This window comes from Ovis aries, chromosome X, assembly GCF_016772045.2.
Source record: "Ovis aries strain OAR_USU_Benz2616 breed Rambouillet chromosome X, ARS-UI_Ramb_v3.0, whole genome shotgun sequence".
In the NCBI taxonomy this organism is placed as follows: domain Eukaryota; kingdom Metazoa; phylum Chordata; class Mammalia; order Artiodactyla; family Bovidae; genus Ovis; species Ovis aries.
The window spans coordinates 125,021,562-125,045,327 of NC_056080.1; the positions used below are offsets into that span (position 1 = coordinate 125,021,562).

A 23,766-nucleotide genomic window follows, 5' to 3' on the forward strand; every position below is an offset into this window, starting at 1 on the left:
CCAAAGATGGAGAAGCTCTATACAGTCAACAACAAAAAAAAGACCAGGAGCTAACTGTGGCTCAGATCATGAACTCCTTATTGCCAAATTCAGACTTAAATTGAAGAAAGCAGGGAAAACAACTAGACCATTCAGGTATGACCTAAATCAAATCTCTTATGATTATACAGTAGAAGTGAGAAATAGATTTAAGGGCCTAGATCTGATAGATAGAGTGCCTGATGAATTATGGACTGAGGTTCGTGACATTGTACAGGAGACAGGGATCAAGACCATCCCCATGGAAAAGAAATGCAAAAAAGCAAAATGGCTGTCTGGGGAGGCCCTACAAATAGTAGTGAAAAGAAGAAAGATGAAAAGCAAAGAAGAAAAGGAAAGATAAGCGTCTGAATGCAGAATTCCAGAGAATAGCAAGAAGAGATAAGAAAGCCTTCCTCAGCAATCAATGCAAAGAAATAGAGGAAAACAACAGAATGGGAAAGACTAGAGATCTCTTCAAGAAAATTAGAGATACCAAGGGTACATTTCATGCAAAGATGGGCTCGATAAAGGACAGAATGGTATGGAACTAACAGAAGCAGAAGATATTAAGAAGAGGTGGCAAGAACACACAGAAGAACTGTACAAAAAAGATCTTCAAGACCCAAATAATCACAATGGTGTGATCACTCACCTAGAGCCAGATATCCTGGAATGTGAAGTCAAGAGGGCCTTAGAAAGCATCACTACGAACAAAGCTAGTGGAGGTGATGGAATTCCAGTGGAGCTATTTCAAATCCTGAAAGAGATGCTGTGAAAGTGCTGCACTCAATATGCCAGCAAATTTGGAAAACTCAGCAGTGGCCACAGGACTGGAAAAGGTCAGTTTTCATTCCAATCCCAAAGAAAGGCAATGCCAAAGAATGCTCAAACTACCGCACAATTGCACTCATCTCACATGCTAGTAAAGTAATGCTCACAATTCTCCAAGTCAGGCTTCAGCAATATATGAACTGTGAATTTCCTGATGTTCAAGCTGGTTTTAGAAAAGGCAGAGGAACCAGAGATCAAATTGCCAACATCCGCTGGATCATGGAAAAAACAAGAGAGTTCCACAAAAACATCTATTTCTGCCTTATTGACTATGCCAAAGCCTTTGACTGTGTGGATCACAATAAACTGTGGAAAATTCTGAAAGAGATGGGAATACCAGACCACCTGACCTTCCTCTTGAGAAATCTGTATGCAGGTCAGGAAGCAACAGTTAGAACTGGACATGGACCAACAGACTGGTTCCAAATAGGAAAAGGAGTATGTCAAGGCTGTATCTTGTCACCCTGCTTATTTAACTTATATTCAGAGTACATCATGAGAAACGCTGGGCTGGAAGGAGCACAAGCTGGAATCAAGATTGCTGGGAGAAATATCAATAACCTCAGATATGCAGATGACACCACCCTTATGGCAGAAAGTGAAGAGGAACTAAAAAGCCTCTTGATAAAAGTGAAAGAGGAGAGTGAAAAAGTTGGTTTAAAGCTCAACATTCAGAAAATGAAGATCATGGTATCCAGTCCCATCACTTCATGGGAAATAGATGGGGAAATAGTGGAAATAGTGTCAGACTTTATTTTGGGGGGCTCCAAAATCACTGCAGATGGTGATTGCAGCCATGAAATTAAAAGACGCTTACTCCTTGGAAGGAAAGTTATGACCAACCTAGATAGCATATTGAAAAGCAGAGGCATTACTTTGCCAACAAAGGTCTATCTAGTCAAGGCTATGGTTTTCCAGTGGTCATGTATGGATGTGAGAGTTGGACTGTGAAGAAAGTTGAGCACCAAAGAATTGATGCTTTTGAACTGTGGTGTTGGAGAAGACTCTTGAGAGTCCCTTGGACTGCAAGGAGATCCAACCAGTCCATTCTGAAGGAGGTCAGCCCTGGGATTTCTTTGGAAGGAATGATACCTTTTACAAATGGTAGCATGGCTTGAGTCCTAAAATTTATCCCTCATTTGTCAGTTTCAGTATATAAAGTACCAAGTGAGAAATTGTCAGATTTTATAAGCATTTAATTTGAGGTGTAGTTTGGAACCTAGCTTGCTCAATGTCCTTTACTCAGTATGTCAGAATCTGGAATCTTCACTTTAGCCACTAGTTTAATGCACGCCTTCATTATTCCATCGTTGTGCTAATGTGGAGAGATGTGGCCAAAAACTGGGCAAGAGAATGTGGCAGGAGAAACCGAACAGAGAGAACCATTCCCAATATGGGTGATGACTCCTGAGTTGTAGAGACGTGTCTGAGTTCATATAGCACCTAGTGCCACAGAAATTAAGTGTATTGAATATATCAGATTGTAATTCCTTATCACATCTTCCAGATCTTCAGAATCTCCAGCTGGAATCTCTGCTTCTTTGAGACACAGGCACAATGCCTTTGGGTCAAAAATCAGTAAGAAGGTGAAGGTGTGAGAGAAGCTGAAAATTGGTGAAGGTGTGGAAGAAACTGAAAATGGTGTTTTGCTCTATCAGAGCTCTTGGTCTTTGTGTTTCATAAGGAGAGGGCAAACTAGGAGAAATTGAGCCTATTCTTACATCTATCTCTAAACTTTACCCCTTTGCTCTTAAAAAGCTGCTTTTTCTTCCTTTAACTATGTTTTAACAGTTCATCCTATAAATCTAGTCTAAATTTTGCCTTAGGAGTTTATAGTATAGTAGGAGAGAGAAGTTATATAAATAATTATAGTCTAGGTACAAAGTGATTTTTGCCAAAGCGTCAGAGGAAGTTATACTGGATAAACAGACATTCTACATCTGTAATAAAAGCAGAAATGTATTTAAAGCAATTTATGAGATTATTTAGTCCATTCCCAGTTCAGTCTGAGTAAAAGCAAAACACTATACCACTTTTTGGTTTCTTTTTTCCTATGTGGACAAAAGTCCAGATTCTAGGGATGTATGTAAATTGTTATTATCAAAGTGACCATATACAAGGTATTGGGTATTCTGAGAGATTTTACTAATAAATGTTTTAAAGGGAAAGGGAATGAACTTGCTATGGAAAAAAATAAAACCTGGTATCTACCTCCTTTCCTAAGACTCACTGCTTGAAATATTCTTCATTTTTTTTGGGGGGGGAATAAAAGACTGAAGTGGTAAAGATAAATTAGAACACAAATATTGTATGAAATTTGTATCACATTAGATGTGGTCTAAAATCGTACCATAGGCATTTAACAATATATTTACTTTTGTCTGAACATTCTAAAAACTAAATATTGGGTCTACTTATAAATGTCTGAAGTATTTGAGTCATTAGGGCATGAATGAACAAGAGAATGGATTTGTATCTTAGTATTCTGGAAGAAGAAGATGCTAACACCAATGTATCCTCAAGGTGATTATTCATGTCTAGAATATCATGCAAATAATATACACTTACCTCTCTAAGGGACAATGTTACTAGTTATTTGAGAGCTCTAAAATAATTGAATGTTTAAGTTTGGGGGCAGCAATTTCGTATTAAATTTTCAGCTATTATTTTATGAGCATGAGCAAATACTTGTTAGAAGACTTCCTTAATAGGCAAAAGAAACAGCCCTCTTCAGTGATCTTTGCCCTTCCCCCAAACTTTCAACTACCTCAGATGTGAATATCCGGAGTAGTAGCCTTTGGTAAACATTTTCCTTTTCATTATTGGTAACAATTTGGTGTTCCTTAACACCTAAACACTTAATTGTTAGCCCTTTATCTTACATTATAAATATATCTGTCTTAGAAACAATTTCCAGATTTTTTTTTTACATTCTCTCTCACTCTTTAAATAAAAAGCAAGCATGATATCTACATTTTCTCAGCTGCTTCTTATTAATGAAATTAATTAAAACACCCATAGTATATAACAAATAAAATAGACATCGACAAATGATAACAAAAAAATTCTACTGGAATAAGAATTTCATAGGTGCTAAGGATTTTTAAAGGTGAAAACTAGTATTTAATAACTTCTATTGAGAATGTACATCTAATCATTGTTAATATCAAATGTACCTTTTTAGTATGTTTAAAATTTAAAAGTGAAGAAAATTCATTAGATTCATAAAGTATAGATTTACAGTTGGTCTCATGTTCAGAAAAATTTTAAATTAGTTTCACAATTTTACTTCAGCCCACGAAGCTACTTTGTAAATAAATATATGAAAACTACAGTGTTCTTGCCTGGAGAATCCCAGGGACGGGGGAGCCTGGTGGGCTGCTGTCTGTGGGGTCGCACAGAGTCGGACACGACTGAAGTGACTTAGCAGCAGCATAGGCTTCATCATTCAAATCAGGTTTAGCAGGTTTTCTCCTGTTTTTAAGCCTCATTTTTAAAATTTATACATTGAAGTACTAACTCTTGTGTCCTTTCTAGTGGTGAAAGAGAAGATTAGAAAAAGCCATAAAATAAATCCTTCAGAAGCTTTAATTAAAGGCAAATTGAGTTGCCCAGAACTCAACTTCCTGTTCCTATACCTGACTACTTCTAGGACTACTTTATATGTTCCACAAAGCTGATTTAAAAGGCTGCCATTTCACTAAGTATGGGAGGAAAGAGAAACGCCCTTAAATTCTTCAGGCTGCTTTAAATCTAAATCATTCTTCCAAATGGCCTTCCACTGCTCCTTGGCTAAGGGGGGTGGATTGATTTGCTTACCTAAGTAGGGAGAAGGCTGCTAAGCCTTGGAAATGAGTGGAGCTGCATTGCAATATTATAAAGAGCAATAAATAACCCATACACTGTGGCTAGACTGACATTGCTAATGAGGTCACAGGTTCAATCCCCATTTGGGCCACTTGGCTTTGTTTTGCTCTGATTGACAGACTGCACCCTAGACCCTGGGCAGTGGATTCCAGGGGGCTTCAGACAAGAACATGTGGGTGATTCAGTACCACACCCCAAACCTCAGCATTGTCTCAGCATATGAAACATGCCACACTTGGAGTACCCCAAACTGAACTATCTCAGAAATAGGTGTGTGCGCTTATTCGCTTAGTTGTGTCTAAATCTTTGTGACCCCATTGATTGTAGGCTGCCAGGCTCCTCTGCCCATGGAAATTCTCCAGGCAAGTATACTGGAGTGAGTAGCCATACCCTCTTCCCAACCCAGAGGTCGAACGCAGGGTCTCCCACGTTGCAGGCTGATTCTTTACAGTCTGAGCCACCAGGGTAGCCCAATAATACTGGAGTGGGTAGCCTATCCCTTCTCCATGGGAACTTCCCAACCCAGGAGTCAAACTGGGGTCTCCTGCATTGCAGGCAGATTCTTTACCAGCTGAGAAGACCAGAAATAGTTAATACTAAGTCCAATAATACTTGCTTTGACTCTCAAAGAAAAAAAAAGAATATTCAAAATGTTAGTTTCTTTTCAAAAGCCCTTTGAAGGGAACCAGTGTGACATTGGAAAAAAGAGGTTTTAGGAGTAGTGGTGGGACTGAGAACACAGTTTGGGTTTCAACGGTCCTGAAAATGCTGCGGACAAAATGGGAGATCTCTGGTTTGATCCCTGGTTTCAGAGAAGTTTGGAGAAATTGTGTCTTAGTTTCTCTTTCCTGTAGTGGCTGGGAGTGGGAGCCATCTCAGATAATAGTGGATTTCAGCTGAAGCAACTCTTAAGCACTTCAGTGGTGAATGGATGACTGTTAAATTCACAAAGTTATAAAGACATGTTCTAAATGCAATTGCTCCTTTTTAAAAGACAGTTTTTGAAAAGACTGCCTTTTAAAGTTGTCATCTCTGGTGTATTAAGATGTTCCCATGCCTCATGCATCAGCTCACTAAGGTGTGCGTCTGCTGTCTAAGCATCTGTGCCCTCCCATGCTGTTGCATCGTCCTCGTCATAGCTTTTGTTATTGCTTAGAACAGCAGGCCTACCCCGTCAGACAGAATGGACTCAGACTTACCCGCTGGTGTGACTAAACTCTCCTCATTTACTGTTAGTGGCTCAGATGGTAAAAAATCTGCCTGGAATACAGGAGATGATCCCAGGTTCAATCTCTAGGTTGGGAAGATCCCCTGGAGAAGGGAATGGCTACCCACTGCAGTATTCTTGCTTGGAGGATCCCATGGACAGAGGAGCCTGGTGGGCTACAGTCCACGGGGTCGCAAAGAATTGGACATGACTGAGTGACTAAGATACACTATACCCGTGACACGAATACCCTTTCTGCCTACCCATCTTGTGTGGAGTAAAATCAGTCATTCCAAAGCCTGTATTTCACTCAGAATTAAGCTCACGTTCTAAAGTGTCACCATTCTTTGTCTGCCCCTGCCTCTCCCCCCAGTTCCTATTCCCATCCTTCTTCAAAAGCACAGCATCCAAGGCCTTAACCTCACACTCCAGCCATGCACACTCCCACTTCCCAAATGTAGTCTTCTGTGTCTCTGTGGCTTTTGAACATTTTTTTTTCTCTGCCAATCACACCTCTCTCCATTTCTAGCTAGTCAACTCCTACTCATCCTTCAAGACTCAACTTGCTCATTACTTCCTCTGTGAGATTTCCTAGACACTCCCCAGTAAAGCTGGTCCATCTCTGTATCCATATAGCACTTTGTCCAGGCCTCTATTAGAACACTGAGCACATTGACTTGCAATGATTAGCTTTACATGTTTGTCTCTCCGTTTTGAAATCACTCTCAGTAGTAGTTTACCAAGCCGCATCAAAGCAGATCAACAGAAACCAGGCTCATGACTTTGGAGCAACTTCCCTTGATCCTAAGAACCATTTTTACTCTCTTCCCTTTCTGTCTGCTTCTGTTAGCTTAGGTTTGTCACCTTCTCTTGCTGCCAGTGTACTTGAGCTGGCAGGAGTTGCCAACGCTGATTGGTAGTGAGGGGGGTAGTTTAAGGCCACTTGGAGCTAGACTGAGCCAGAAGACAGGGGTCTGTACCCACACTTTAGAAAGAAGGTTAACATCAAGTCAGTCTCTTGTTGTAAGTGCTATAAGTGACTAAATTGATGCTCACTATGGAACCATAGAGCGGGAAGCATCCTTAGAAGTCATCAACCCCCATCAGGTACTTTTATCTCTCTTAAAGTCTCCCAAGAAACGGGCATCTAGCTGCTATATGAACCTCGCCATTGACTTGGAACTCACTCCAAGTAGTCATTTCATTCTCAAACACCTCTAAACCCACCACCACAGCTCCAGTTACCACATAGCTTGGGTTGAAGTGCCAGAAGTCAAAGATTGCCTGTATTTAGCACTTTATCCTTTATAGAAAGCCACATTAACCAGCAGTGGTTAAACTTGCCCTCTGAGTAATGGCTGAATCTTTAGAAGTTTAGGAGTGGTTAAGATACACAGCTTTACAACTGACTCCCATCAACCCACTCATAACAATTTTCATTGGCTCCTTATTGAAACCTTTGAAGCTGCTACCACTGCATCTTCTCTCACTGCCTATGTTAGACTTCTGAAATTGGCTGGGCTAGACAGTCCACAGATTCCAAGATAGAACTGGCACTAGAATTTTTAGTACCCGCAACAATTTATCACAGAAAATTCTGTGAGAGTTAGAACACGAGTCTTCTGACATCACCAGAGACTGTCACTACAATTTTCACAATAGAAGGTATCCATAACATAAATAATAAATTTATTTATTTTAGTTTTATGTTAAGAAGCATACAGTCTCAAGGCACCCTGTTATAATCATTTTGTAATGTAATGTCTCACTCTCAAGTTATCTGCCTTGGGTCAAGTTTTTGGCATGTTTCCATAAAATGAAAAATGCCCTTGGAGTGATTCAACCAAAACTACAGGTGTAACAGGATACCAGTATTGAGAAGCCTGAAGTAAATGCATATATATATATAAAGTTTATATATGAAGTTTATATATATATAAAGTTTACTCTTAGATTTCCCTTTATGTTCAAACATGCCTCTAACATACTACTAGTTATATTTCCTAAGCACAAAAATAATTTCTATCTTTGTAGGTGTGCTGGACCTGTCCTAAGTATTTTATATAAGTCACCTCATTTAATCTTTTCAACAACTGCATGAGATTGAAGGTAGTTCACTTATGTTACAGTTAGGAAAAACCAAGGCTTAGAGAGGTTGAGTGACTTGCTGAATGACAGCTACTACTTGACAGTACCTGAATTTGAACCTGATCCTGTCAAAGTCTGTTCCCAACCACTGTGCTGTACTGCTCCCCTCCAGGGACACTGTTCCCTCTTCTCCCATGAAAACTTCTTAAAGCTATTTGTTCTGCTAACTCAGCTGGTACCCCCTGGTCTCAGCTAAGAGGAAAAACAAACACTGAATAATTTTTCATTCAGGGACTCACTTTCTTAACTCAGTATCCCCCACATCTCCCATACACCCTCAGCCTACTCTTTGCAGTCTTACTCAACTTCTCCTGGGTTATCTTTCCTTTCAGAATCCTGTGGTGCAATGTCTCCCTCATGTGCTCTTTTTCTTCACAACCATCCTCTCAGTTCAGTTTGTGTTCTGAACTCCTCCGATCGTCCCATCAGAATGGATCATTCTCTCAGGGATACACACCCAAGCTTTGATTTCTCTCTGTGCAATATTTGCATTTAACATCAGCCAGTTTCCATGGAACGCTGGTTCAGCCTGCAGGTTTCTAGCCAGGCATAACCCACTGGAATCTACTTTGACTTTTGAAGGGTTTGGGGAAGGCTTCACCATCAGGGACTGAAGATAAAAAGCCCTGGTTTTGCTCTTCTCCACACTCCATCAAAAGGGAGACATTTTGGAAGGAAGAAATTAGTCTGTTCCTTGGAAATTATAATTAAGGAAACGAATTCCAAATTTCTAGATAATTCGGGCCAAATTTACTGCCGTAGTTTTCATTATTCTAATTTGAAGTTCCTTAGGGCAACTTACAAAACACGAAACAGCTATATAAATAAAGGACTAATATATCCATGACTGACATTTTTCTTATATTAATAAGAAAAGAATTTCAAAAAGGAATTGTATGTATTTGGTCATGGACTCTATCAGTTTTACCAGACATAGATTTCTTACGATCATAGGGTTTAAAAAGATAAAATGATCCAGATTGTGTCTCTTTTAGTGCAGCTGAATTCAGGGATCTAAGTACTTGGAAGACAGGGGTGCATTACCTTTTTAAAATTTTGAGGTAAATGGTAATAAAAGCTTTAGAATCATAGGCTTTGTGCATATCTTCTGTTTTTGCTCCTAATCCACTTAATTTTTTTTTCTTTTTCTGAAACAAATAATACATTGTTGGAAATCTGTTTTCAGAAGAGGTTTTTTAAAAAACATTAAATTTTTCTTCCATAAAGGAAGATACTTTTCAAAATGTATCTTCATATACTGCCTGTTAATTCTAAGCTTACAATCAGTGTTGGTTGTTACATTGTCCATGTCACATGTTTCTTAATAAGCTTTCAAGAATTTTGCAAGTATAAGAAGTTGACATTTCACATATTCAAGACCCCCCATACCAGAGATTCTTCATGGCAGGCAACATGGCAAATTAATGATGCAGTGGAAGAGAAACCAGTAAATGGCTTGGGGATGCCAGGCCAGAAATTAGTAGTGTATTTTGTCTTTGGAATGTCAGTGAGGCTAAATAAGACATTTAAGTGTCATTGGTAGGCTTACTTTACAGGCCAAAGAGGTGGGAGGAAAGGAGGATAGGGGGCCTGGTAGAGCAGAAATTCTGAGGAATTGTTCAGTGTCAGAGTTGATTGCTGCTGTTCTGTCTCTTGCCTTAGGTGTATTCCATTTTAAGTTCAAGACTAAGAAAACCTTTCAGAAGGAAAATTGAAACATTTCAAAGCAAATAAATTAGTAAACACTCATGGCTCTCCAGTTTCCCGTGGCAGATTCTGTCTTCTGTTTCCTAAAGGATTCGCCCAGGGTTTTTCCCAAACCATCCGAGTTACTCCTGCTGCACTGTGTGCTCATTACACACTGCTTGGTGCCTCAGTTACAGGACTTGCTTTATCTTGCCTTGCAGTGTCCTTAGTTTCTGGCTTGATTGTCTTCCCTACCTAGATGGGTAGTTCCTTCAGGATGTGGGGTAAATTTTTCACATCTTTGCATCCCTTAAGTAGCTGTGGGGAATTAGGCATAGATCAAAATAAATGTTTGAATAAAAGCATTCAGTTCCCTTAGTATAGTGAAGTAATTGTTTAGTTAGGTGGATAAGGTAATTAAAGAAAATGTTAGAAGCCTATGCAACGGAAGCGAGAAATGAAAATTAAAGCATCTCTGAACATGTAAACCATAGGACAACAAAATTATTTTGTAAAGGCAATTTACTTTCATGTTTAGGAATGAACCTAGATACAACCTAAGGTGAGGCATATCTGTATTTTGTTTTCTATTTATAATTTTAAATCAAGGAGCATTATTTGCTTTATAATTGTATCAGTTGTCATTTAATAAAGGATGGGAACACAGTTCTTATGGGAGACCTTTTTAGGTTGATACAATAATATTTCAGTATCCTAGTTGCAGCTATTAAGTTTTGCTATTATAAAGTGAAACAACTGAAATAAAAAGTTTATAATATGCTCTATGGCAAAACCTATATATACTAATTCTAAAAATAAGATGATTGAGAAACAGAAATAGCCTGAAGAAAGGAAACGGGAGTGATATTTAACATCCTATATATTATCTGTAGTGCACAATTGCAACTTATAAGCATTTGGTGCCACAAGGCTGCTTACTAGAATTGTTTCATGAGGGACATTTTATTCACAGTGGCACTGCTATCCATGTATTTTTAAAAAAATCCTCAGAAATGGCCATTTCTGTGAAGTTTTACTTGTAGTTTCTAGTCGTAAAAAGGTTTCAGTGAGCAGGTGATGGTTTGTCAGAAATGATCTTTCTGTGACAGCTGGACACTTTGGAGGGATGAAAGTTTGAGGTGAGCAATCCCAGGTCATGTCTTCACATTGTGCCATTATTTTTGTATCTAGTTAACTATGCTTGAATCTGTTAATGGATGAAACCACACAGAAAGGCTTTGTTGACATAGAAATAAAACTTGAATTCAACAGACAAAACTGTATCCCACCCCCTCTTTTCCAAAGATGACTTGGACTAAGGATTGCGACAACATTTTTCATCATTGTTGTCAGCAAGTTCAAAAAAGTCCTCTTGAGGGATATGACCTCTAAGGGCTCCCATCTGTGATTTATCTGTGGGAATATTTGCTCCGGAGTGGATCCCACCGTACTGTGAGCCTGACTTTCCTTGTCATTCCCCCTACAATAAATACTATGCAATATTTGTCTGTGTAACAGATAAACAGTTTGGGCATTAAATAGAATGCAGTGGGGAAAAAAGAAGGTTTTTTTGACATGCATTTGATAGGAATGTGTTAATTTCAACAAAACATCTGGTATTAAAAAAAAAAAAAAAGCTGTGAATGCAGGACATTTGAGGGGGTTATGGAAGGAGAAGGGATTTACTGTGCTTAACAATTGCCAGTAGTCATACCACTTCCAAGTTGTGATTTTGTCAGACTTGGAAATTAAGTGGGATCAAGTCTACTCAGCCTTTCGGTGGGAGAAGATCCAAATCCAGCTGCAAGAAGGACCAGTTACTGATTAAGAACTCAGCCTCTACCCAGTGTCTCCTTGCTAGTTTTAATTAATTTGCTTCATATTCCCTTTTTAATTTCTGGGTTAAAAAAAAAAAAAAAGACTGCCTTTGTGGCTTACTGGTTGAACTTGTACAGCTGAATCTGCAGTAAAAGGTCTTTCTTCATTGGCATTATTTTACTACAGATTTCAGTGTTCTTACTGTTCTACTTATTTTCTTAATAAGGTAATTCAAACTTAGAATAGTTACTATAGTTTCAAAGCTTGATTGAAAGATGCATTCAGTATTTTCTCTAAATAAGCAGCAATTATAACAGCAGAGCTGTAGTTAAAGATAGAATTTATTATAAATCCTGATAGTCTTGTTTCTTAATTACATCAGGCAGAAAGGTTTATTCAGTTCAATTCCACATTTATTGAGCACTTAACTCAGCACGATACTGTACCAGGTACTGTGGGACTACAAAGGTGAACAGTATGTGATATCTACCTGCCATGAGCTTGTAGTCTTATAAGAAAGATGGTTGGTGATGGACAGGGAATCCTGGTGTGCTGCAGTCCATGGGATCGCAAAGAGTTAGACATGACTGAGCAACTGAAATGAAACTGAAAAAAGAGAGATGGACAGGTACACAAAAGAATGATAAAGAAGAAAGTGTTAAGTTCTATTTAGATGTATAAACAACACTACTGGAAGTAAGAGGAATTAGTTATGGCTGGACAGACTGGAGAAGGTTTTACAGAAGAATGGCAACCCACTGCAGTGTTCTTGCCTGGAGAATCCCAGGGACGGGGGAGCCTGGTGGGCTGCCGTTTATGGGGTCACACAGGTTTGGACACGACTGAAGCGACTTAGCAGCAGTAGCAGTCTGCGGACATTTAAGACTCCATTTCAACATTCAAAAGTGAGGATGTGGAGAACGTATGCATTATGTGTCCAAAAAAACTTCCTGAGCCAAATGCAACGAGGCAGAACAGTATTTATGTCATTTGGGGGAGAACAGTAAAGTAACCCTGTGTGGCTTGAGCTACAGGGAGGACAATGGGAGAGAGAATGATAGACTGGGGCTGGATTTTTTTTCTAAAGGCATTAAGTTTCCATTGAAAAGTTTTCAGCAGAGTAAGAGGGTCATTAGGGATGACTTGGCTGCTTGTATATAGGATGGAGTAAAAAGATAGAGATGAGAGACAAAATAGTGCAGAGGCTAATTTTAAAAATTCTAAATGAGAGATGTTACAGGCCTGAACTAGATTAGTCGCATAAAGGTTGTAAAGAGACATATACCAGAAGCATGGTAGTGCTAGAACAAGATGAGACTGTGTGTGGGAAACAAGGTACAGGGAAGAGCTGACGATGGCTCTGAAGGTTCTTCCTAACGTGATGGGGAGATGGCACAATTACAAGTGATAAACAACGCAGGAAAAGGTACATGTTTGACACAGTGCTTATAGAAGAGTTGTTTTTAATGTCATTGTAATTTTGACTTTAATCTTAGGTTATCTTTTTTCCTGAATTTGAGCATTGAAGACTTAAAATTTTATTGAAAATTGTTTCAAGATATGGTAGTGAGAGTGAAATATACTATTTAATATATTCTTATATCATTGTCTTATTTCTTTTTTCTTCTGGTTCTTCTGGAGATATAATCACCACACAGCACTTTTTAAGATTAAGGTGTGCAGCATCATCATGACTTGACTTACAGACATACATCATGAATGATGACCACAGTAAGTTTAGTAAACATCCATCATCTCATATAGATATAAAAGGAAAGTTTTTTAAAATTTCTTCCTTGCGATGAGAACTCTTAAGGTTTACTTTCTTAACAACTTACATATACAACATACAGAAATGTTAATTATCCTTGTCATGTTGCACATTACATCCCTGGTCCTTATTTATCTTATAACTGGAAGCTTGTGCCTTTGACTGCCTTCATCCAATTCCCCCTCCTACCCCTCACCTCTGGCAACCACAAATCTCATCTCATTTTCTATCAGTTTGTTTTTGAAGTATAGTTAACAAATAGTATGTTAGTTCCTGCTGTAAAACATAGCGATTGGATATTTTATACATTTCAAAATGATCACCACAAAAAGTCTAGTTTCTGTCCATCACCATACAAAGATACTACATAATTATTGACTGTATTCCCCACATTGTACTTTTTATTCCCATGAGTCATTTATTTTGCAACTGGAAGTTTATACTTTTTAATTTCCTTTGCTTTAGAAAATACATGCATTATTATATTAGACAGTAGTATTTAATATATTATGTAAAGGCATAATAAAGAAAATAGAGGAACAGGATCATTGATAACATTATTTTCTTTTAGCTCATGCCACAAAGTGAAGCTTAGAAAATAAAAGATAATTTTTATAGGCTACGCTTGCTTGAAAAAAACATTGATGTTGTAACATTTGTTAAAGTACAGCTAAACCCTCAAAATTCCTTTTCTAACCAAATATACATTTTGTGGATGGGAAATCTATAAAGAAATAAATGTTTGTAAACACTGAATGGTTGTTATGGAATTTAAATATCTGTACTTATTACCTAAGAATGTCTGGGTTTCAGGGCTGAATTAAAATGTATTCCAGGCTTCCTTAAATGTAAACAGCATGTCTTTTGATTTGTCTAGGACAATGGAAACTGACTGAATTTTGTATTATGATAAAAGTCAGCATCTTCTCTTCCATCTATTTAGCAATACTTCTTGGTAATCTTTTCTCCTTTGGGGAACTTTGCAGATGTTTTGTGAATATGATTCCAATTTAGAAGAATTGTTTTTATACTGTAGCTGACTGATGTCCTAACTCTGAAACTCTTAGACTAGTGTAACTCTATCCAAGGGGTCTTCTCCAATGCGTGTAGGAGTGCTCTGTGACACTTTGGCTTCCTTGACTGGCCTAGCCTCTCAAAGCTGCCTGTGGGGGCAGTTTCCTGGAGTCAGTGAGTCCATCCCCTATTGCAGTAATTTCCATTAACAAAGAAAATAATATTTCCAGGTATCTGGGGTCACTGAGTTTGAGCAGTGTTCATATAGTGCAGTAAAAATGAACAGCTAGTCCCACAAGATTATTTAGATGATTCCTTAGAAACAAATGTCGACTTGTACTTTCTGAAAGGAAAAGAAGCCCTGAAATTTAGTGAAAATGACAGGGTGGTTGCTATTGTACACATTGTTAAAAGAATCATTTTCAAATAAAAGATTGTGAACATTTATTTTTATGCTAATATGTTGTAAAAGTCTAGCATTAAGTAGTGAAACAACCTCAGACAAATGTCCAATCTGTTTTATGACTACATTTATTTCTTAATTTTCCTTTAGAAAATTAATCACCAATGGTTAGTTTTATCTGAGTATGAATTATGCCTTTTATGATCTCCCATGGAAAAACCCTCCTAAATCAGAACTTTCAGCTGCCTTACTTGGGCCTAGTAGTTGACTTGTGTCTTGTGTTTGCTGACCACCTTAAATATTTGCCTATTCTTCAGTTCAGTCGCTCAGTCATGTCTGACTCTTTGCGAACCCATGGACTGCAGCATACCAGGCCTCCCTGTCCATCACCAACTCCCGGAGCCTACTCAAAGTCACATCCATCGCGTTGGTGATGCCATCCAACCATCTCATCCTCTGTCATCCCCTTCTCCTCCTGTCTTCAATCCTTCCCAGCATCAGGGTCTTTTTCAGTGAGTCAGTTCTTTGCATCAGGTGGCCAAAGTATTGGAGTTTCAGCTTTAGCATCACTCCTTCCAAAGAAATCCCAGGGCTTATCTCCTTCAGAATGGACTGGTTGGATCTTCTTGCAGTCCAAGGGACTCTCAAGAGTCTTCTCCAAAACCACAGTTCAAAAGCATTAATTCTTTGGCACTCAGCTTTCTTTATTGTCCAACTCTCACATCCATACATGGCTACTGGGCATAATTTAAAAAGTAAAATTCTCATTTAAAAAGACTCACAAGCTTCTGGTGTCTGGTTGTAGATGCTTTTGAAACTGTGGACCCTCTTTTTCCTCTCAGTTTGGCACTGATATAGAGACTGACACAGACGATCAACCCAGTAGATAAGGAGACCTATGTTTTTTTGTTATTTCATTGAAATATCGTTGATTTACAATATTGTGTTAGTTTCTGGTGTACAGCGGAGTGTTTCACTTATCCACACACACACATATTTTTGTGTATTGTGGTTTATCACAGGATATTGAATGTAGCTCCCTGTGTTGTACAGTAGGACCTTGTTGTTTATATAGATTCCACATATAAGTGATATCATATGATATTTATCTTCCTCTGTCTAACTTTTCTTAGTATGATAATCTCTAGGTCCATCCATGTTGCTGCAAATGGCATATCACTCTTTTTATGGCTTAGTGGTATTCCATATATGAAAGTGAAAGTGAAGTCACTCAGTCATGTCTGACTCTTTGTGACCCCATGGGCTGTAGCCTGCCAGACTCAGTGAAGTATCACTCTCTCTAGTCAGAATGACCATCATTAAAAAAGTCTACAAATAACACATGTTGGAGAGGGTGTGAGGAAAATAAATTAAAAAATGGAGTATATATATTCTTGCCGAAAACCATTTCAAAGAATCTTTTCCCTATAAAATGTACTGGCTAGCATTTGCTTTAATTGGAACACTGACCTATGATTATTTTATTCACTATTCTTGTGGGACACCTATCAATTTTAGTGTCCCAAATTCTCTTAAGCAAACACGTTTCATGGTTCCGGTATTTTCAAAGTTTCTATAGAAACTAGAAGTTTGGGAACCTTTTTGTTTTTTTAATCCTAGTGCTCTGATTTACAGTTCTGTGTATGAAAAGAGGAAGTCTTATCACCTCAACCCAAGTGAAATTAGTAGACTCCCCTTTCATGATATACTAGTTCTGCATTTCTTGTGCTTAAGGGAAACCAGTAGGAATCCAGGAGCTTACAGTGTTATTAGAGTGGTCAGAGCTCAACTTGTGACAAGGTAACCTGGCCTCTCAGGCAGTGAGCCATGATCACCGAGGGAGCTGGAAGACTGCCCTGTGCTAGTGAAGTGAGAGCCAATGGAGGTGTGAGGAGTAACAGCCTCGGGAGTACTTCCTTTGGTGTGCTTTCATTTGATGTTTGTTTCACAATGACTGAATACACAGGTTTCCCCAGGACTTTGTTGCTTTGCATTTGAGTTTGTTTGTTCTGGTGTGTAGGTCTCTAACCTAAGGGATGTACGCTTTCTTTTTGTTGTTGTTCTCCCTCCCCCTGTTTTACAGCTAGATGTAACCTGAGGTATTAAAAGTCTGTGACTTCTTTAGATCAGACAGTAAGTGACTGAACTCAGTCGGGAACTTGGGCCATATTTCTGACTCAGGTATTAGTGATCTCCCATAGGACTTGTACTCAGAGGTCTTTGAAGGTGACCACGACTGTAGGCAAGTAGCCTAGCAACACCAAAGTGGAAGTCAGAGCTCCCACATTAAAAATAACTGCAGGAAGTCCAGTATAATCAATAAAAATGAATATGATTTTCTTTTAAAGTAGTTTGCTTGTTTTAATAACCCCAAGTGGGCTGAGTATTATTAAATAAAAGTCTTCAAGAGATCTGCTTTTGCATATACACACAAAATGTGTAATTATGATGTTACAGTGTTTGTAGATGGTTAATTCTACAGTTCTGAAAATAGTTTCTCTTTCAGCAAGTCCTGTACTTCTCTTCCAACCTTAATTACAAAGTTGATTTACTTAGAGGAGCAGACCCTTCTTTTCCTGTCAGCATAGGTCTGTTTGAATTAGCACAGATTTTTGAATTAGTGGAGCTCAAATTAATGACGTTTTATTCTGTTACAAAAAATTTGTTTTCCATCACTGATAATTATTTCCAGGAAAGTTAAGTCCACAGAAATATTCTCTCAGTTTCGTTCATATTGTTTACCAAAGTCTGAGAAGTGGCTTTTTAGTTACATGGGGGAGGGAGAGGCTGCGGCAGTAGCAAGGGAAAAAGAGGTGCTACAATCTGGTCTCTCAGATTTGTGAAGCAGGCTCCAAGCAGCATTCTAAACCAATATTATTTTTGTAAAAGGCAAACCGGACCTGGGAATGTGAAAGTCTAATGTGATTGAGGGAGTGTGTGCTAATGTATACTAATTCTTTAACCCCCATCAGCCCAGTGGGTTGTTAGAACGTCTCGGTTGAGCATTCTGACAGCCCCACAAGTGGGGCATCAGCAGTCCATCCATCTTCTCCAGAGTCAGCTTCTTTCCCTCTAGATCATTCTCATTACCTATGAGAGTTGATTTCCAACAAGTGCCCCTTTCCCTTTAGACACTTACTTACCTGAAATCGCACAGAGAACTGGAAGAGTAGGCAGAGGATATTTTTTTTAAGGAAAACTTTTTTTATTTGTGAGCTGACGTCTGATTTCTTTCAGACCCTTGTTCATTTAGAGAGACTGTTATCTTGTGCTTCTTTCTTCTGTGCCTGCCCTGGCTGACTTGTGATTCATCCAGTTCATAAGATGTTCCTTTATCAGAAGGTGTGAAAGGCCTAAAAAAAGATGAGTAATATGGGCCCCTATATGTTCCAAACTACAGAAAAATAGTAGTAATAATCACCACATAAACCTAAGAGGCCACTGAGCTCCTCAAGGTTGCAAGGCATCTGTGTTTTCCTCGGAGCAGGGAGAGGTCACTGAGATCAAAGTAACTCTGTAACTCTATCATGGGAGTAGATTATTATCTATTTATAGCGGTCTATGAGTTTTAGATTGAAAAATGTTGCCAAACTGTGCTGCACTGTGAATGCCCAGTAATCTAACTAAAGACTCAAAACACCAGTTTCCACCTTCTAAATGAGCAGCATTTAATAGATTTAATGGCTATTAAACCAAGGACAACACACTTCAGTGGACAGTTTTTCAGTTGATGGATAAAAGGCTATTTAGAGTATAGGGGAATGTTGACTGTTTAATAAAGCACAATCAGTGGGGCCATTTAATATTTATTATATTGCCAATAAATATTATTAAATACATGGTGATATAAGACTACCTTCCTGTATTCTTTCTTTCACTATCAAACTCACTAGCTACTGAATGCCAGTCACTGGATATCCAATGGTGAGCAGAAGTGGACACAGTCGCTGCACTCAAGGAGCTCATGATCCAATGAAATTAGACACAGAACACATGCAGAGGTGTAAATAGTCAAAAACTAAGTTTTTGAGTTTCTGTAGGGTTTTGCTTAGTCTTGTAGATTTTCTCGACATAGCCTAGTATCCATAAAGTTAAAAGTAGTAAGGCCCTGTGAGTTTAAGTACCTCTCTCTCTTTTTTTATGTCTCTAAATATGACTTAGTTTGAAACTTGTACTTATCATTAGGTACTCTGAGTTGCTCATATAAACACGAGTTGTACCATAGTGAAACTTCAATGAAGCAAAGTGTTCCACAGGACTGCAGCTGAACATACTATGCCACTGTAGGTAGAGTTGTACTCAGCACTCAGCACATAGCAAGCATTCAGTAAATATTTACTGCATTAATTAGTTCATGATCATAGGTATCTCTTCCATCAGTAATCATTAAGACCACCACTTACTCATGGCAAGTTTTGCTGCTGTGGGGGACAGAGCTATTGTCACATGACTGTAATTTAAACTGCATGGCTTTTATCCATTGCATTTTTTCCATCCCCAAATGATGCAGTTTCCTTTTAGCATCTATTGTGGTTTTCCTAATATGTACTGAGCACAGAATCAGCAATTGTTGTTATTTCAGCAGCATATTGCAAAGTGTTTCCAACATATTTCATTACCCCATGTGCTTGTCTCATGGAAACAAAAATCAAAGTGGACCTTTTCAATGGGAAAGTTAAGTAATTTTTAATGGTAATAGAACGGGAAACTATACAAGTAAAATTTTGACTAGCCTTTGAAAATTAGATTTATCAAGATGTAAACCAAGCAAGAGATGAAGAGTTAAAAAAATACCCTTTTCTGTTTGACCAGGCCTACTGTAAACATATTTGTTGAAAGGAACAAAGTAAAATCTGTTCCAAGTTAGGACACTGGAAGATAGATTGGATTAAAGTCCAAGGACTTTAGCAGTACATGAAGAACCACATATTTTTCCTATGCTGGATCCACGCATGGTGTTATGCTGTTTACTGGAAAATGGGTGTTCAGGTTATCTTGCCCTGACCAGCTTTATAGTCTGACGTATTTATAGACATACCACCAGAACATAGTGTGGCATTTACAAGGACAGATTCTCTAGTTGCGAGAACTTGAGAAAAGGGAATGAAATGCCTTATTTTTAAAACGTATAACTTTTCTGCTGAGCAATCCTATGTAGCTCAGCAGCTAAGAGAAGTGACAGGCCAGAATGGATGGCCTGGACTGCACTGGGGAGAGAACAAGGGAAAAGCACACTGGGGAGAGAACCACTAACTAGGAGTGAATAAGAATAAAGGAGTGGACTGGAAATGCAGAGGAGGGCAGTGATAAAGGCTGCGTTGCTCTGCTGCTCCCCCACCCTTATCTGCTCAGTTTCTAGACTGCGTGACTTCAGCATGCTGACAAGTCCCAGGGGCCTGGCACTTGGGAAGCTCACTGTTTCACTGTTGTAGCTATTCCCCAGTGTCTTTGGCAGCACTTTCTTCTTCCTCCTCCATACATCCCTGCTGGAATATTAGTGGATTAGGCCAGAGCTGGTCCATAAATATGTGAAAGAATAGTGGAAAAATGAATGGATGGGGGACAAGGGATGTCTGAAGGTGCAGCAGTGTAAGCCCTGACTCCACTCCTCGGTAGCTGTGTGACTTTGGGCACATTACTTTCTGCTCCAGTTCCCCCAGATGTCAAGTGAACGGTGTGGACCAGACGGTCTCTAAGCGCTTGTGGCTCTGGCATTTTGTGACTCTGTGAATACAGGGGGTCTTGTTCTCAGAGGAACACCTATTGTGGTTTCTAACATAATGTAGCGTTAGCTTGTCAACTTCATGAGGCTGTTTTGAGGGTCAGGATCAAAGATGTGAAGACCCTTTGGAAATTCTATGAAGAATCATATAAAACAAAGATGATATGAATGGTTTAAAGGAAACTTTCCCCCAAAGATACCAGATGGTGATAAAAATGAAAGAGAGTTCCATTTAAATGAATGTTAAGGAAAGTTAAGAGGCCTTAAAAACAGGCGTGTAGTTTTGCTTTGTTGTTGAGATATATGCCTTGAGAAAGTATGCAAATCAAAGAAAGTGATTCTGTAAATGTGTGGTTAAGCAGCTAGGCTGCTAGGGTTGAGGCCCTTGACTTTTCTTCCCAACCTCCAACCCCTTGGCAAGGGTACCTCAAAACCCCAGAGAAAGAGAGGCAGTGGACTGGGTTGTACCTTTATCTGTCACCATCACCCATCTACTCCCTGAAGGCTGAAATAGAACATTAAAACCAGTACGGAAGGGAATGGGTCATCCTGACCCAATGGCCACTGCCTTGCACGCTGCTCTGTACATTTGTCCAGTAGAAGCAGCAGCTGTATGTGTTTGTCTTCATGTTCTCTCTCCCCCCACCCCCCATTCTTCTCCTTCATCTCCTTGCGACATTTTACAGTTTTTCCTTCCTTACCATAGTAGAGTAAGAAGAGGAAGAAAAAGAGGAAAACATCCAGAAGCTGGGAGAGGGTAAGAAGAGAAGGAAAAGAAAGATGAAAGACATATCGCTTGAGTCAGTGGAGAGGGCTGGAGTCTCTCGCTCCCTCTTCCTCAGCAGGACTGAGTTAAGTTGATCAGTTGATTTTGTACCTCATCTTCAAGACTGACTTAATTCTTTTATCCTTTGTTACCTTTCGTTGCCTGTCAGTGACATCTGAGAAAATCATGGACAGGCCATCCAATAAGAACCAGCATGTTAGCTTTCAGCAGGCCTGCGCCAGCTAGCACTGGCAAGAGTTTAAGAAAGGCCAGTAGGCTCTCACCAGAGGTAAGACTGACCCACCTCACACAGCACATCAGAGAGAGTGACACCATATGTTTTGCAGTCTACAGAGTTCAACTTATAGATTTGATTACCATGGAAAGAAGGAAGGGAAAAAAATTGCCTGACTCTTGTGGTGAGTATGAGGGAGCTTATTCATTCATGTTGGAAAAGCAAAGTTAAAAAATCAGAAACAGGCCTGCCAGCCTAGATATGTCCAAGACTAGTACTTTGGTAACGCTATTATGACTTTCAGTAGATTAAATTTCAAATTGTGGAAAGGCTTCAGAATAAGGGAAGGCTTAGTGTCCCACTAATAGGCCTTATTAAATTTAGATAAAACAGATGTTTTTCAGTGACAGCAGCTCTGAATCACCAAGATCAAAATGAAGAAAGAGCAAAAACAAGCCAAAACTTTCACTAAAAAAGTACTATTTGTCTTCGTTGCAGAACCTGCCCACACTTATAACCTACAACATCCAGTTAAACCCCAAGAGAAGCCTCATTAATTGGGGGAAAATTCCTTAGAACTGATTGAATATGCATATACTGAAGTTGATTCACTAACATTCTAGAGGCGGTGCTGTGAAAACAGAATGGAGCCGTAGAGGCAGGCTGCCCAGAATTCAACTCTTACCTGCTTTAATGACCTTGGGCAAGTTGCTTCATCTCACTGAAATCAGTGAACCTCAGTTTCCTCATCTACAAAATGGAGTTGATTTGAGGACTCAACAAGATAACACATATCTAGCACTTAGCACACAGCAGGCACTCCATAGGTATTAGCTCTTTTGTATTTAAAGCTCTTTTTGCTCATAGTGTCATGTCTAAGTATATCAGGACCAATTTCTTAGAATTTGATTAAGAGCTTTAGATTAGCAGTTTCCTAAGAGCAGTACATCCAAGACCATCCATTGTGGAGTGGGAAGAAAAGGTTGGAAATTTTATTTATGATCTTTTACATAAAATATAGGAAAGAACTGACACTCCACTCATATTTAATGTATGCATTGACCCTGGTGCTCCCATTTGGTCTATGTCAGTGGGTCATTGTCGCATACTCTAGATTGAGGGATCCTGAGGAAAGTCTGAGAACCACAATTTGCTGGGAGGTGATGGTGGCACGCTACTTTCAGTCACTGTTGCAGGATGTTGCAGCGTATTTCAGTTTACGAGCCTGGTTAAGTACATGCGTGGTTCTTAGTATTATCTTCAATTTGTGGTTTCTTTGCAGGAATCTTCTTAAGCCATTTGACTATTATGCACAGGTTGGCTAAAGCTAGTTAAAGCCACTCAGGGTAGACAAATGGCTTAAGAACATTCCTGCAAAGGAACAATGGAGTGATGTGATAATAGTCATAATATAAGCACAAAGCAAGGACAAGAAAAAGGTGGAGCTAGCTGCCACTTCTGCAAGTCACCTTGTAAATTGGTTGGCCAACTCATCAAGTGAAAATGAATATAATCTAATTGGACCTGACAAGATGTCAGCCCCCCAAAGAAGGAAATGATCAAGAACATTATTTGAAATATGTGTTTATACCCACTGTTTTCAAGAGCAAACTTATTCTAAGTCTGTATTGTGCTTTGGATATATTCGCTGTACGTGACTGTGATACATACTTTGTAAATAAATATACATATTGAGGATGTATGCTCAGACTTCTTTTACTGATAAGAATGCTCAATCAAAACAGTTTGGAGACCACTGGGTGAGATGAGGAAAGCATGGAGCTTCTCATCTCTCATCCTGTGTCTGCTGCTTAGAGAGTGTTTACATTTTTTCCTAAGGATTTTGCTGGAGCATAACCAGTAAGATAGAGAATAGCATATCTAAATCCATTGAAGATAAATTGAGCACAGTTCAGGGAATTGCATCTCTTGGTAAACTTTTTTTTTTTTGTATGGAAGTAAAAAACCAGTCCCTGCCCTGGAGATTTTTTAAAACCTAGCTCAGGAAAACTAAGAGTTACATTACAAACCCAACATGAATGCATGGCTGCAGGATAATGGAAATTCTTGATGAAGAAGTATGTTGCTTGATGTAATAGATGTCTTACTAGGAAACAAAAATGTGTATACATTTAATTTCTGTGAATTTACCTGCAATTCTGGGTGATTTGGTAACCAGTAAACCAGTAGCAGAGAGTGTAAACAGATCCTTCCAGAAGACACTAACCTTGCCTAACCTTGCCTCTCAGCCTTTCTATCAAACTCTTTTACATGTGT

At 38.9% G+C, this 23,766-nt stretch overlaps 1 protein-coding gene across 3 annotated transcripts in view; it reads left to right on the forward strand.

Annotated features, from left to right (window-relative positions):
- Positions 1-23,766, forward strand: part of AMMECR1 (AMMECR nuclear protein 1) — a 115,186-nt gene that overhangs the window by 61,633 nt on the left and 29,787 nt on the right. Inside the window, exon 3 of one of the 3 annotated variants that reach the window (XM_060408065.1) lies at positions 1-23,766. This exon is cut by the window's right edge and continues 5,900 nt beyond it. The exons of the other annotated variants lie outside the window; for them this stretch is intronic. Coding sequence (XP_060264048.1) covers positions 1-382 — 382 coding nt within the window. The 3' untranslated portion in view covers positions 383-23,766. 3 annotated transcript variants of the gene reach the window in all.